The sequence below is a fragment of the Gossypium arboreum genome, chromosome 12, assembly GCF_025698485.1.
Source record: "Gossypium arboreum isolate Shixiya-1 chromosome 12, ASM2569848v2, whole genome shotgun sequence".
Classification (NCBI taxonomy): Eukaryota; Viridiplantae; Streptophyta; class Magnoliopsida; order Malvales; family Malvaceae; genus Gossypium; species Gossypium arboreum.
Genome location: NC_069081.1, coordinates 115,260,044 through 115,273,759, shown reverse-complemented (window position 1 = coordinate 115,273,759; position 13,716 = coordinate 115,260,044). Strand labels below are relative to the sequence as shown.

General features: G+C 33.2%; 2 protein-coding genes across 3 annotated transcripts; both read left to right on the top strand.

Annotated features, from left to right (window-relative positions):
* The first annotated feature begins 1,779 nt into the window (after positions 1 to 1,779).
* LOC108481411 (protein HOTHEAD-like) lies at positions 1,780 to 4,171 on the top strand. Of its 2 annotated transcripts, XM_017784551.2 has the most exons (6): positions 1,780 to 1,878; positions 2,006 to 2,345; positions 2,430 to 2,731; positions 2,817 to 3,214; positions 3,287 to 3,852; positions 3,940 to 4,171. In XM_017784551.2, the coding sequence occupies exons 1-6, from the start codon at positions 1,797 to 1,799 to the stop codon at positions 3,980 to 3,982; spliced, it is 1,731 nt and encodes a 576-aa protein (XP_017640040.1). In that variant the 5' UTR covers positions 1,780 to 1,796; the 3' UTR covers positions 3,983 to 4,171. The 2 variants fall into 2 exon arrangements, with proteins under 2 accessions (XP_017640040.1, XP_052879565.1); XM_053023605.1 differs by lacking the exon at positions 1,780 to 1,878 and having other exon boundaries at positions 2,017 to 2,345; positions 3,296 to 3,852; positions 3,940 to 4,150.
* Positions 4,172 to 8,259: 4,088 nt separating this feature from the next.
* On the top strand, positions 8,260 to 10,582 carry LOC108482542 (uncharacterized). Its single transcript, XM_017785672.2, has one exon. The coding sequence runs from the start codon at positions 8,561 to 8,563 to the stop codon at positions 10,460 to 10,462; it is 1,902 nt and encodes a 633-aa protein (XP_017641161.1). The 5' UTR covers positions 8,260 to 8,560; the 3' UTR covers positions 10,463 to 10,582.
* Positions 10,583 to 13,716: the final 3,134 nt, after the last annotated feature.

Here is a 13,716-nt window from a genome sequence, read left to right as displayed (position 1 = left end):
TTTTCATAAGCATTTTTTTAGAGCATTTTTCAAAAGCACTTTTTAAAAACAGTGAGAAATTAACTCTTAGTTATTATTGTATCAATTAGATTCTCTCATCAAAGCTTAGCTATTAGCTTCGGCATAATACCAACTCAAATATGACATGAAGCATATTTAAAATACATTGATTAAATTATAAACACATATGTGTATCTATTGCATTGACAGCTTGGTTTCACATTTTTAACGTGTTATGCCAAAGTTGTCCATGCAATAGGTACAAAATTGTTTACAATTTAATTTACGTGTTTTTGTTATGTCCAAATTTGCAAGCAAAAACCAAACAATGTCAACTACTTCAAGTACTGGTGAAGAACTAAGCAGAAAAAAATAAACACTTGGTATGTTTACATAGTTCATTTCCCCTATGATTTTATCCATAGAGATAATTCACTATCTTAACATCTCTCACAAGTGAGTACAAGCACTAACGCTTACCAGATTAGCAACCTCACTTTTGCACCTAATATACTCTAAGTTTTTCCCCTGAAAACTTAATAAAAAATATTGACTCGCTTGATTACTTAGTACTTTGAAAAACAAGTTCTAAATAACAAAATAAGTGCTAAAATTTTCCACACACTTTACCTACACAAGCCTTTCAATATATAAAAGTTTTAGGCTTTAAGATAAAAGGTAAATTACAATCATTCTTCCCATCAAAATAGCAGAAAAATCAGTAAGGATAATATATTCATATGACCAAGATAAGTCTTCAAATTTTCAGGATATGCTACCAAATTACTTGTTCCAATCCAATCTTCTCAAACTGGGGAAGCCAATTTGCTTAATTATGTTCCTATAACGTGTTTAGATATTATAGAAGGATTTGCACATGTCCAAAATATCAGCAAATATCATAGCCCAACGATTTTGTTACAAGAAATTACCTATTTCATATATGGCAAGTTACGAGGTTGAGCAGTACTAGAATCAATGGACACTATTGTGGCATTTTCAAAACTGCCTCAATAGTTTTTTTTTTTTTTTCTGATACAATATTAGGGGTGGGGGATGGGGGTATCATGGTTTGAATCCGTGCCAAACGAGTGTCTAACAAGAACTTTAATTACCTCTCTGCACAAGTCAAGATGTGTACTATTGAATTAAAATTTTAAGTTTTATATATACATTTGAACTATAATCAACAATTTAAAATATACTTTATGTCATATCCGAACTAGCATTTAAGACCAAAATTGATACAATATTGATATTTTGAAGACTCAATTAGAAGGCTTTAAGGTTCATGAACCAATTTGGAATCCGGACAATACTTTGAGAAGATTAGTGAAAAAAACCCTAAAAAAGTAGATTTGAAAATCACCCCTCTTCGACTTTTATTGAGTATCCGAAGTTTCACTGTCCTAGGCCATAGCCTTCTCTTTTTCCGGGTAAAAAAAATAGTTAAACTTAACTCTGGGTGGATCTCCTGCAAATATGTTTGCTCCATCGAAATCACATATTGTGCATTTTCTTGAACATTTCCTTAAGCTTTTGCCTACAAGATTGGACATTCTTCACCTTGGTTTTGCCTTTTATGACCGATAAACACAATCAAGAATCTTTGTTCCCATAACCTATCTCCGTAGACATTGTTGCTGGATTGCCCTTCAACATTTTTTTCTCTTTGTTTTATGTAGTCTATAAGAGGCAAGACCAGGTTTTGCACTTTGTTGGTATACATGCATAGGAGTATATATATATATATCACAAGCATTTGTTAACAATTTGTGTGGTATCATTTTGAGACAATGAGTCTTGGATGGTGGAGACTTGTTTACGCTGCCTTTGCTGGATTTCTCCTCTTTCATGGCTTTTCTACCTCTGAAAACGGTACTATTTATTTGTTATACCTGAAATCTTAACATGAAGTTTATTTTTTAGTATAAAAAACAATTATTTTTATGCAAAAACGTCGTGAGGTCCTAAACTATATATGAATATATCTGCATCCCAACAGCCCCAAACTACTCCTTCATGCACAATGCAACATCAGCACCATTCTTGTCTTATTACGACTACATAGTTGTTGGTGGTGGCACCGCTGGCTGCCCCTTAGCTGCCACATTATCTCACCGTGCCAACGTCTTGCTCCTTGAACGAGGTGGCTCCCCTTATGGTGACCCCAACATCACTAAATTGGTTAATTTCGGTGCTTCCCTCTCCGACCTTTCCCCGTGGTCCCCGTCACAGCGGTTTATCTCCACGGACGGCGTAATTAATTCACGAGCACGCGTCTTGGGCGGCGGAAGCTGTCTGAATGCGGGGTTTTATACACGCGCTTCTCCTGAATATATCAGGTACCAAGTTTGCATCATATGCTCATGATATAATTTTTCATATATATGTGTGTATATGTATATTTGTTATGTTGTTATTTTTAGGCAAGCGGGGTGGGATGGAAGACTAGTGAATCAATCATACGAGTGGGTTGAAAAATTAGTGGCATTTGAGCCACATTTGGGGCATTGGCAATCGGCTGTGAGGAACGGTTTGTTAGAGGTTGGGGTGGTGCCATTCAATGGGTTCACCTTTGACCATATTAATGGGACCAAAGTTGGTGGGACAATATTTGATGAACAAGGGAATAGGCACACAGCTGCTGACTTGTTGGAGTATGCCAACCCTCGAGGTCTCACCGTCCTTTTGTATGCTACTGTGCAAAAAATCTTGTTTAGATTTAGAGGTACATTATCTAATAACACAGCTCAAATGGTCAAATTCTATATTTATCATACTACCAAACCATTATGTCCCATTTCAAATAATAGGGAGAAGAAGCAGACCAGAGGCATATGGTGTGATTTTCAGAGATGGATCAGGGATTGAACATAGAGCATATCTTAAATATGGGTTTAAAAACGAAATCATTATATCTTCGGGAGCATTGGGAAGCCCACAGCTGTTGATGCTGAGTGGAGTAGGACCGGTTGCTCATCTTAGATCTCACAATATCCCAGTGGTGTTAGACCAACCCTTGGTTGGCCAAGGCATGTGTGATAACCCCATGAACGCCGTTTTTGTCCCGTCTCCTATTCCGGTTGAGGTTTCACTTATCGAAGTCGTTGGTATCACACATTTTGGGAGCTACATTGAAGCTGCAAGTGGTGAAACCTTTAGTGCTTCTGTTACTACTACTTCAAGAAACTATGGCATGTTCTCACCTAAGGTATAATAAGTTTTGGATGCTATTCATTTAAGCTTAGAAGATTGAACTTTACCCTACAATTTTACTATGCAGATTGGTCAGCTATCTACGGTGCCACCTAAACAAAGGACCCCAGAAGCCATTGCCAGAGCTGTTGAATACTTGGATAATCTTGACCAGGCAGCTTTACAAGGTGGATTCATCTTGGAAAAAATTATGGGTCCGATCTCAACAGGCCATTTGGAGCTCCAAACCCGTAACCCAGACGATAACCCATCCGTCACCTTCAATTATTTCCAGCATCCACTAGACTTGCAAAGATGTGTTCAAGGGATTCAAACCATAGGGAAAATCGTTGAATCGGAGTCATTCTCTAAATTCAGATATGATTACATGTCTTGGCCAGGACTCGTTAACATGACAGAACATTCCCCAATAAACTTGCTGCCTAGACATTACAACTCCTCAATCCCACTTGAAACGTTCTGCAGAGACACTGTGATGACTATATGGCACTATCATGGTGGCTGCCAAGTTAGCAGGGTTGTTGACCCCGATTATAAGGTACTTGGTGTCGAAGCTCTAAGGGTTATCGACGGTTCCACTTTCAACTATTCGCCTGGGACTAATCCTCAGGCCACTGTCATGATGCTTGGAAGGTAGTACATAAATTAATCACTAGCAAAATTATTCATTTTATGTTGGGTTTTTTAAAATTGACATTTTAGTTTGATGTGATGATGCAGGTACATGGGTGTGAAGATATTGAGAGAGAGACTAGGCAATTAAGAATCCTCATGATTCGTTATGGTTGATTTTTATTTCTTTTGATCAAGACATGATGGATGGATGGATGTTCTTGACTTGTCATTACGTATTGAGTGGTCCAGAATTTGAAGTCTTTTAAGTTAATACATTTGTCCAAGAGTTGCATTAATGGATGTTTGACATTGAAAAATGTTATGTTTATTTTGTTGTTCAATTGTTTTTGCCTTTCATGATAAATCTGGTTCAGTGATCGAACAATAATTCAAACACATATGAAAAATCAAAATGCTATAAGAAACTAAACAAAATTAAATGCATGCAGTACTAAAAATATTTTTATAATTTTATCTCCATACCTACACAAAGTTATGGGTCAAACACAAAATGACTAAGGTTAAATGCTGGCATTAGTCCTTTTACTTTATGAAAACTGTGAATTTAATCTATGTACTTTAATTTAATCAAATTTGGTCTCTATATTTTTCGAATTTTGAAATTTTAGTCTTGGCGTAAACAATAGTATTTAGGTCTATTTGGTTAAATTTAATTACTAGTCATGTGTTATGCGTAGATTTGGTCCATATTCTCGGATTGGATTATTCTAAGTTTCGATACTTTTCAAATTTTGAAAATTCCAGTCTTGATGCAAATAAAAGTCATTAATCCATTAATTAGAGTTTTAGTAAGTACTATGTGTAAATAACAAACTAACATGACATTATACATAAGATAATGTGCTTGCCGCATCAAATTTTAAAAAAACAGAGCTTTAACGTAATTAATTTTGACGGTTATTGTTTGGAGAAGACTGAAATTTTAAAATTAAAAAAAGTATTGAAAAAGTATAGGGACAAATAGTAGAATTCAACCAAAAAAATTAATGTAAGGAAGACATATACTAGTATAGGCCCAGTTTTTAATAGCACCTAGATAATATTGGGAAAAGCTAGGCATCTTCCCTTCTTTACGCTGGTTTCTCCCTCTTCCTCTATTCAAAAGAATTTTGACAGCATTCATAGGTCAAAATCATGCAAAGCGTAGAATCTGTCAAAGAGGCCCCTTTTTTTTCCATGTAAAAAGAGCCTTTTGCGTAGAAAGCAGGCACCAAAGGAAAAAGATATCCTCAGCATATGCTATATCCTATATGTGCCTTAAACAACTTATCCACCATTGGTGCATGTAGTTTTAAGCCCTACTTGTGCCACAAAATCAATAAATTGATCATCACTAAGTCCTGAACTGGTTGCAGGGCTTCTCTGCATTGGCAGGTAGATGATAACTCCACATCATGTAGTTAACCTGCCAAAGGAGAGTTGCCCTTTAACTGATTCAACTTAATAAATCATCCATGTATATAGCCCCTTTTGCTTGTAGCTCATTCAAAAAGGTAAGATATCTTCATTTTTCTCTGTGGCTTTTGCATCATGTTGCACACATTGTGTTAATTATAGCTTTTTTGCAATAATGCCTTTTTTTGGGTGGTAAGAGAAACTGTATTGTGTCATAGTTGGTAAAACTGTTATGGCTCACAGTATCCTTGATTCTGGTTTTGTTGGAAGTTGGGGCAATCAATGCCCTGGTTTCACATTTGTTACAGTAGGGCCTGACATAATTAGTCAGCTTCTTACATATGAACTCTTAACTTTCTATCTTGGAAAAATGGAGTGTGAATAAATTTGAACTCTAAGCACATTATTTGAACCCAGCTGTAAATCTTCCCTAACAAAGTGGTGCAAATTATTGAGAATTCACCCAAGATGTTGGGCACGGAGTCACAAGTTATCTAATAATCAACCAGTCCATTACTACTGTTCTACAAAGGATATCTTCTGACCACATCGTAATTATTACCGTCCATCATAACCAATCTTGGTATAGTTTTCACATTGTTATTACAATTTCTTTTTGCTTAAACTACATCCTGTCTTTTTGCATGGCCTAAATTTCAATACCGCCGAGGATTTATTTTCTTTCAACCCTGTTACCAGAAATAGTAATATTCACGAGGATTTTTATTTAAACTCATCCACACGATTCAATCAAACAACATTTAACGAGTAAGATTATCAATCTCATAACATGTAGTTCATTATAAAATCATTGAGTAAAACAAATGATTTATGTAAGTGCGTTGCATTGAGGAATATCTACTAAGCTATTATAATTTGATTGGAATATTTTGATCAAAATTGTTTCAACTTATAATTGATGAATTTATGAGAATTTTTAGCACTCGTAATTGAAGATAATTCAAGAAAGAATCAAGCAAAGCAAAAATATAATCAAAACCTTTATTGTGATAGGAGATTTTATTAGAGGAACTAATTTGTAGTATAAAATTGTATAATTAAGTTCGTGTGTTTATCATATTATATTTTCAGCACGTTTGGTTCGCAAAAATCGAATAGAGTAAGCATTGAATAGCTATGCAATGAGAATAGAATAAAAATGTTATAAGTATTACGTAGTTTAGTTCACTGAATGGGCTAGATGTATGGGAATATGCAAGGAATAAGTATAAAAATATATTAATATAGTTTAACTAAATAAATAGAGAAATTATTTTATGAATCCTTCCCACCACATTATCCATGGTTTCTTCCGATAATTTAATGACATTTCATCAATTTTTTCCATGTCATTAACACATAATTTTGGTAATTTTTTTAACCAGAATCTCGAAGAAAAATTTTAAACCCCAAACCTAAAATCTTGAATCTTAAACGCCAAACTCAAACTTCGAATTCAAACTCTAAAACCCAAATCTAAACTTGAATCCAAACTTGAATCTTGGACCTTGAATTTCCTAAACCCCAAACTCGAACTTGGAGTCCTAAGTTTGAGAGTCAAGGTTTAGGGTTTAAGATTTGGATTTTGGGTTCGAAGTTTTAAGTTCGAGATTCTGTGTTCAAAATATAAAAAAAATACCAAAATTATGTGTCAATGACATGAAAAAAATTGTTGAAATATCATTAAATAATTAGAAAGAGACCATGAATTATTTGGTGGGGAGGGTCCATAAAAATTATATATAAGTTACCTTAAAAATTTATATTCCAATAATTCATTCCTCTTAGATTAATGCAACGTTACCCCTACTAAATTATGTTTCCTAAAACTAAGGGTTTGCGTTTTAATTTTGGTAAAAGTCTATTGAGAGTACTTGTAATACCGTATAAAGTTCATTTTAATCCCTCGGCTTAAAGTTGTTTCTGGTTAGTCTTTATATATTAAAATTTTATTCAAATCATGACACTTTTATAATTTATTGTTAAGTTACTAATAATTTTCCAAAATTATATTAAGCCGAAAAATACATAATTTTTTTGGAATGGTTGGAGTTTTATGGGTCTGGTCGGATTATGGAAAAATCAGTAGGATATAATATAATTTTGTTCAAATTATCAATAATTTAACAATAAATTATAGTTATGTTATGATTTGAATTTTTTTTAACATACAAGGACTAACTTAAAGCAACTTTTAGTAGAGGGACTAAAATAAACTTTATATAATAGTATAGGATTCCCGGTAGATTTTGACCTTTAAATTTTGTTGCTCGCATCGGATAAATTTATATGCGTTGTTGTTCCAAAATCATCCTATATTTGCTATAGTTAGGAAGCATAATGCTTTTGGAAGGCGTTCGGCACACAATCTCAAATTTCAAATACAAAAACAGAAAAACAACGACTTAGCCAAAGAGTCTTTGTTGATGTAGTTATTGAAAATTGACGATAGCTCCCTGCATGGTGGGGGCAAGCACCTGCTTTTGAACTTGACTTCTCCGACATGCCTAATGTAACACTCCGGGCCGGGTGGAAAAACATACCATCATATAAGGGAGTGAATCATAAGAAATTAATAATGTTTACACAATTAAGGCAATTAATAAGCTGTCAACGTTAAGCTACATTTGATTTTGGAAATGGTCGAATTTTTATTTTGATTTAGAAACCTTCACTTGTTTGTAACACTTCAATATTTTTTTTACATTCAATATTATATGAATAATCATGTTGCTTGGACTTTTTTTATAGTATTTGTGTTTTGAAAATAGATATAAAGATATGATTTCTAGAAATTATTAAAAAATTAAAAGAAAAAATTATACTTATATTATATATATATCCGAAACTTATACTCGAAATTGAGTAATTTACGAGAATGGACTATGACATTAAGGATTTCCTTTTCTAACATGTTTTGATTCATTTGATGTGTGTACATAAAAGAAATTTCTTCGAAAAGGGATCACTTCCTTAAGTTTCACAATTTGATCAATTAAATGTAATGAAGAAGCTTAGTTCATTATTCATTAGACAATACAAAGTTGTCGGTTTAGTCTTATAATTCAGTCTCACTTCTTCCCTTCTTTTGATTTCTTTTCACTTTTACTTCGTAAGGAAGTACTTCGTGTTTGAGATTAACAAAGAAAATGGATTTAATCAAAAACAATTGTGCATTAATTAGCAACACATTGGATCATGCATGTCTTTTATAAACTAAGTTGAAGTACATGAATTGAGTATGCTTCTTGCTGAATGTTGATGGGGGTTTCCATTGGACAAACCTTTCCAATTCTCATAATACAAGACAATGCAATCACCATGGATAAGAGACGCCGCAAAAGCCTGCTGTTCCGGTTGTTGTCCGAATCCATTTCCAGGACTGCCCGAGTCTCATTCTGCAACGTCGGAGACTCCGATCACCGCTGCGGAGGCATTTCGATATAACTTTGAGGTAAGCACGGTTGCTACTCTCTACCCAAATTTCAACTTCACCAACCATGAATCCCTTCCTTCATTTGAGGAAACTTTTTCTTATTTCAACAAAGTGTACCCTCAATATTCCCAAACGGATGAAGCTGACAAAATCCGAGCTCATGAATACTATCATCTTTCCATCACCAACCATGTCTACCTTGATTACATTGGCCATGGCCTTTTCTCTTATTCTCAGCTTGAAAATCAATGTTCAGGATCTCCTGTTAATTCATCATCTTTAGAGTCCCCATTTTTTGATGTTTCCTACAAATCGGTAAGCTTGAAATCTCAGCTATTGTATTGTGGTGAAGAGTCGGAATTTCAGTCCAATATGAGGAAAAGGATCATGGCTTTCATGAATATCTCAGAAGCTGATTACAACTTTATTTTCACTGCAAATCAATCAGCTGCTTTCAAGCTTGTTGCAGAGTCTTATCCATTTCAGTATAGTCGAAACCTTGTAACGGTTTATGACCATCAAAGTGAGGCCGTGGAAGTGATGATTGAGAGGTCTAAGAAGAGAGGAGCAAATGCCATCTCGGCTAGTTTCTCATGGCCTAATCTGGAAATACAGAAGGATAAACTGAGGAAGAAGATAAGCAAGCGCAAGAAGAAAGGACTTTTCGTTTTCCCACTTCAATCAAGGGTTACAGGGTCGAGATATTCATATACGTGGATGAGCCTGGCAAGGGAGAATGGGTGGCATCTGTTGCTTGATGCATCTGCATTGGGAGCTAAAGACATGGACACCTTGGGGCTTTCTCTCTTTAGCCCCGACTTCCTGGTTTGCTCATTTTACAAGGTTTTTGGTGAGAACCCATCTGGATTCTGTTGCTTGTTTGTCAAGAAATCCAGTACTTCAGTTCTGAAAGATTCAACCACAAGTGTGGGAATAGTGGATCTTGTACCTGTATCATGGCCAGCTCGAATCCCCGAAAAACCAGCTATAGTTTCTAGCATTGAAACAAAAAAGAAAGTGGATGAATTTCCTCCTATTCAAGGTTCATTCTCAGGCCCCTTATCTATCCAACACAAGAACGATGAAGATGAAGCCAGTCATGAAGTACAGAAACCTGAAGGAAAAGGAACCAAATCAAAGAAAAAGACTGTATCATTTTCTGAAATTGAAGAAGTGATAGAAGCATCCTTTGAACCTGGTAGCACCAGCAATACCCTTGAGAACAAAAACCCAAATTTCGAATGCAGAAGCTTGGATCATGCAGATTCATTAGGGTTGGTACTAATCAAGAGCAGGACAAGGAACCTGGTCAACTGGTTGGTGAATGCACTGACGAGCCTTCAACACCCACATTCAGAAACCGGCGTCCCTGCTGTCAGAATCTATGGACCCCAAGTAAGCTTTGACCGAGGACCCGCCGTGGCATTCAATGTATTCGATTGGAAAGGAGAAAGGATCGATCCTACATTGGTGCAAAAGCTGGCTGATAGAAACAACATTGCTTTGAGCATCGGAACTTTGCACCACATTTGGTTCTCGGATAAGCATGAAGAGGAGAAGGAGAAGAAGGCATTGGAGACAGTATTGTCGAGCAATAGGAGAGATAATTTGGGTTGTGGAATAACAGTGGTCACTGCTGCATTGGGATTCTTGACAAATTTTGAAGACGTGTATAGGGTATGGGCATTTGTTTCCAGGTTCTTGGATGCGGATTTTTTGGAGAAAGAGAGATGGAGATATAAAGCTATTAATCAGAAGACAGTTGAAATCGTTTAGACTCTCAATCAATCATCAGTTTAATGAAATCTTATCCAACAAAATTGTAATCAGCCTAATGTTGAAATTCAACAATCAAAGGGTTTCCATTTATAGATTGCAACAAGTAGATTAAAGACAGATTTTAGTTTTCCAAGGCTACCTAATAGACAGACCCTATTTTAAGGGTTCAATTTGTCGAGTCGGCTTGGATCTTATCAACTTTGGAACTCATCTTTGCATTCATGATCCATTGATGTCATTAAAGCCCACTTCTTATCATCCCATTAAAAAAGTCATAGAGGCCCAAAGCAATATATAACGTTTGACTAAAATCAAGCTATAGTGAAAAAACGTTTAACTTAAGCCCATTGCTTCCAAAGAAAAAATGCTAGCAAGAACACAAACAACACTAACATAAGCTACGTTAAAATAATAGATTTCAGCCACCAAATTAGACCTCCACAAGCCGGTGCATTCCGTCTGTCGACGATGACCACGTTCTTTTTAGTGTAACCAGCGAAACCTTAGTAAGTACCATCGAAACAAGCGTCATGACTTTAAAGATAACGAATCTATCACTGATTCAAAAAAAATAATCAATTAAAAAAGCTTGTATTTTCTTTAAAATCTTGTGTCTAACTTTTTTTTTTTTTTTACTTGCATTCAAGCCTCAGTAGTTGAATTAGTTGGTTTTCAATAATATAATTCAAAATGTGATTGATATTTTTGTTCAAGAATTTTGGGCGAAGCTTGACAAAGGAAGTGCCAAAAATGAGAGTGATGCACTAAGCCCTAACATAGGGAAGTAATAAATCAAAATACAAGTCAAAGCATAGGCTTTAAAGTCACGCACTCAATTTGTTTACCACCTACCGCTTACTTAATATTTTTCCTAATATTTAAAAACTATTAATTAATTGAATTGTTGTGGAATTGGGGAAGTATTATTCAATTTCAAGTGGGCAGAATTCGAGACTGCTTTAGTCCAAATGTTTGGGCTTGAAAATTTTTGGATAATTAATATTTTTATTTTATAATTGATAAAATTGACAACTATCTGTATCTTGATTCGCCATAGTTGAAAAATGAAAATAATCATTAACTAATTAAGTTAAAGATTCATCAAAATTTAATATTAATCAGAGATATATATACAAGAGTTTAAGTGAGTTAATCACAATTATCTAAATAATTATTTACAAATTTTACAACAACATGAAAAGTCAAAATTCATTAGACATGGTCTTATAGTTGGATAAGATTACCCATTATTGAGGTTATTTTAGACAGTTCATTAATCACCTTACATGAAATTAATTAAAATACTGTACCAAAAAATCAATTAACAGATGTGCGCCTGCTATCTTACCAAACTAAATTAGGCTTACTTCACAAATTAAACACCACATGCATTAAAAAAATTTAGATTTATTTCTATATGGAATTTTATTGGGATTTCCTATATGTAGATTCCCCAGATTCACGCATTATAAGCCTTTTGAAAAATCAACGTGAAGAATAAAAGTAAATTGTTGGTCAATAAGACTTGGCTTGCCTATTCCCCAGCCCGCTTAATGTTTTTATTTTTTAAATGGTTATTGCATGTCTTTTCTTCAATTCTATTTATATTACATATTTTTAAAATATGTTTCATCTTAATAAGTAATATTATTAACATTGGTAGAACATAAAAAAAAAAAAAAAGGGTTTACATTCTGCACTTCTATAAACACATATAATGATTGATTTTTGCCAACCTTCGTATTTTTTTCGATCAAATGCGCTTATATTTCTGTTCTGGTTAGACTTAATCATGAGTCGAGTAGTTCAATTTGAAGGTTTGTTCGAAAAGTGAAAATGAATGGATTTGGACAATAAAATAATCTCTGGTAAGTTCTTTTTCCCGGGCTCGATTCGACTCAACTCAAAATTGAAAAAAAAATGTTGTTGTTTCTACTGTTTTGATGTCATTTTACTATTACATTACTACTATTTTGTTGTTATTGTTTGGATATTGTATAACTCTTGTTTTATTGTTAATTTTGTTACTGTTTTAAAGGTATTTGCTCTCTAAGTTGTACTTATCTTAATGTTATTTAAGCATAAATATTAAATATTTTTAAAATTTATTTTCAACATTTATTTTAATATTTTAATGTATTTTATATATTATATTTTTAAAATTTATTTTATATAATAATATAAAAAAATAATATGTACAAGTCAATTTAAATTTAATTATTTTTATTGATAACGAGCCTAAATTTATATTGAGACCTAAAGTTGACCCGACCCATGAAATAGGTTAGAATCTTTAAAAACAAACTTAAAAGTGATAAAAATACGGAAGAATTTGTAGGACTTAAAGAAAACAAATTCAAAAAAATTCTCAAGACACATGGCCCATGCTCCGAAGGTTAAGTTGGATAGTGACAATTGATATCCATTCCAATAAAAATACACGCATACGTATGTTGTGCTGTAAGTTTAAATATTTGAAAATATATCTAAAATTAAGAATAATAAAATTTTAAAAAACTTATAAACATTTCTAAGATATATTCTTATGTAGTCCGATCATGACATCTTCAATGAACTAAACCAAACTAAGAGGAAAGTAACCAAAACAAGAATAACTCATCAAAATCTTAGCTGCCAGAATAATAAAAACAAAATTATTCTCATTTGGATCGTCATGTAGTTTGACAATTATTTTACATTTCTTTTTAGGTATATATTATTCATGCTTCCAAGTTTGGACTTCATAAGCATCTTACCAGTCAAGTTAGCCGTCTTTTGTTTTTTTTTTTCCGTCAAAATCATCATCCTCTTTTATAAAAGAATATATTTTTTAAGTAATTGTATTTTATGAAAAATAATACATGAATAAAAATGGTTGAGTGGATTTTAAGTGGAAATAGATTTTTTAAAAATAAAATGTATAATTTTTGAAATTAGATAACCACTTATTTACAATTGACAATACACAAATAATTTAATTTTACGTTTATTAACATAATTATATATTTTTTACTTTTCTTTAATTAAAATGATATTATTTGACTTGTAGATTATCAATTATCATATAATACATTAATTACAAAGTTTTTAAATTTCCTGAGTGAAATTTAAAAATCATATTTATCTTTTTAATATTAATTAAAAATACTTAACGATTTTCTAATCAGATTATAAAATTTAAAAAAAATACTTTTTTTCTTTCTTAAATTAATACTTGAACATTTTTCACCCTGATATGATAAAAGCTAAAT

What these genes read in the sequence shown, in the direction of transcription:
- LOC108481411 (XM_017784551.2), top strand. Translation starts at nt 1,797, where the DNA reads ATGAGTCTTGGATGGTGGAGACTTGTTTACGCTGCCTTTGCTGGATTT. An exon ending in AATCTTGTTTAGATTTAGAG is followed by an intron (nt 2,732 to 2,816) that starts GTACATTATCTA and finishes TTCAAATAATAG; the next exon opens with GGAGAAGAAGCAGACCAGAG. An exon ending in ATGGCATGTTCTCACCTAAG is followed by an intron (nt 3,215 to 3,286) that starts GTATAATAAGTT and finishes TTTACTATGCAG; the next exon opens with ATTGGTCAGCTATCTACGGT.
- LOC108482542 (XM_017785672.2), top strand. Translation starts at nt 8,561, where the DNA reads ATGCAATCACCATGGATAAGAGACGCCGCAAAAGCCTGCTGTTCCGGT.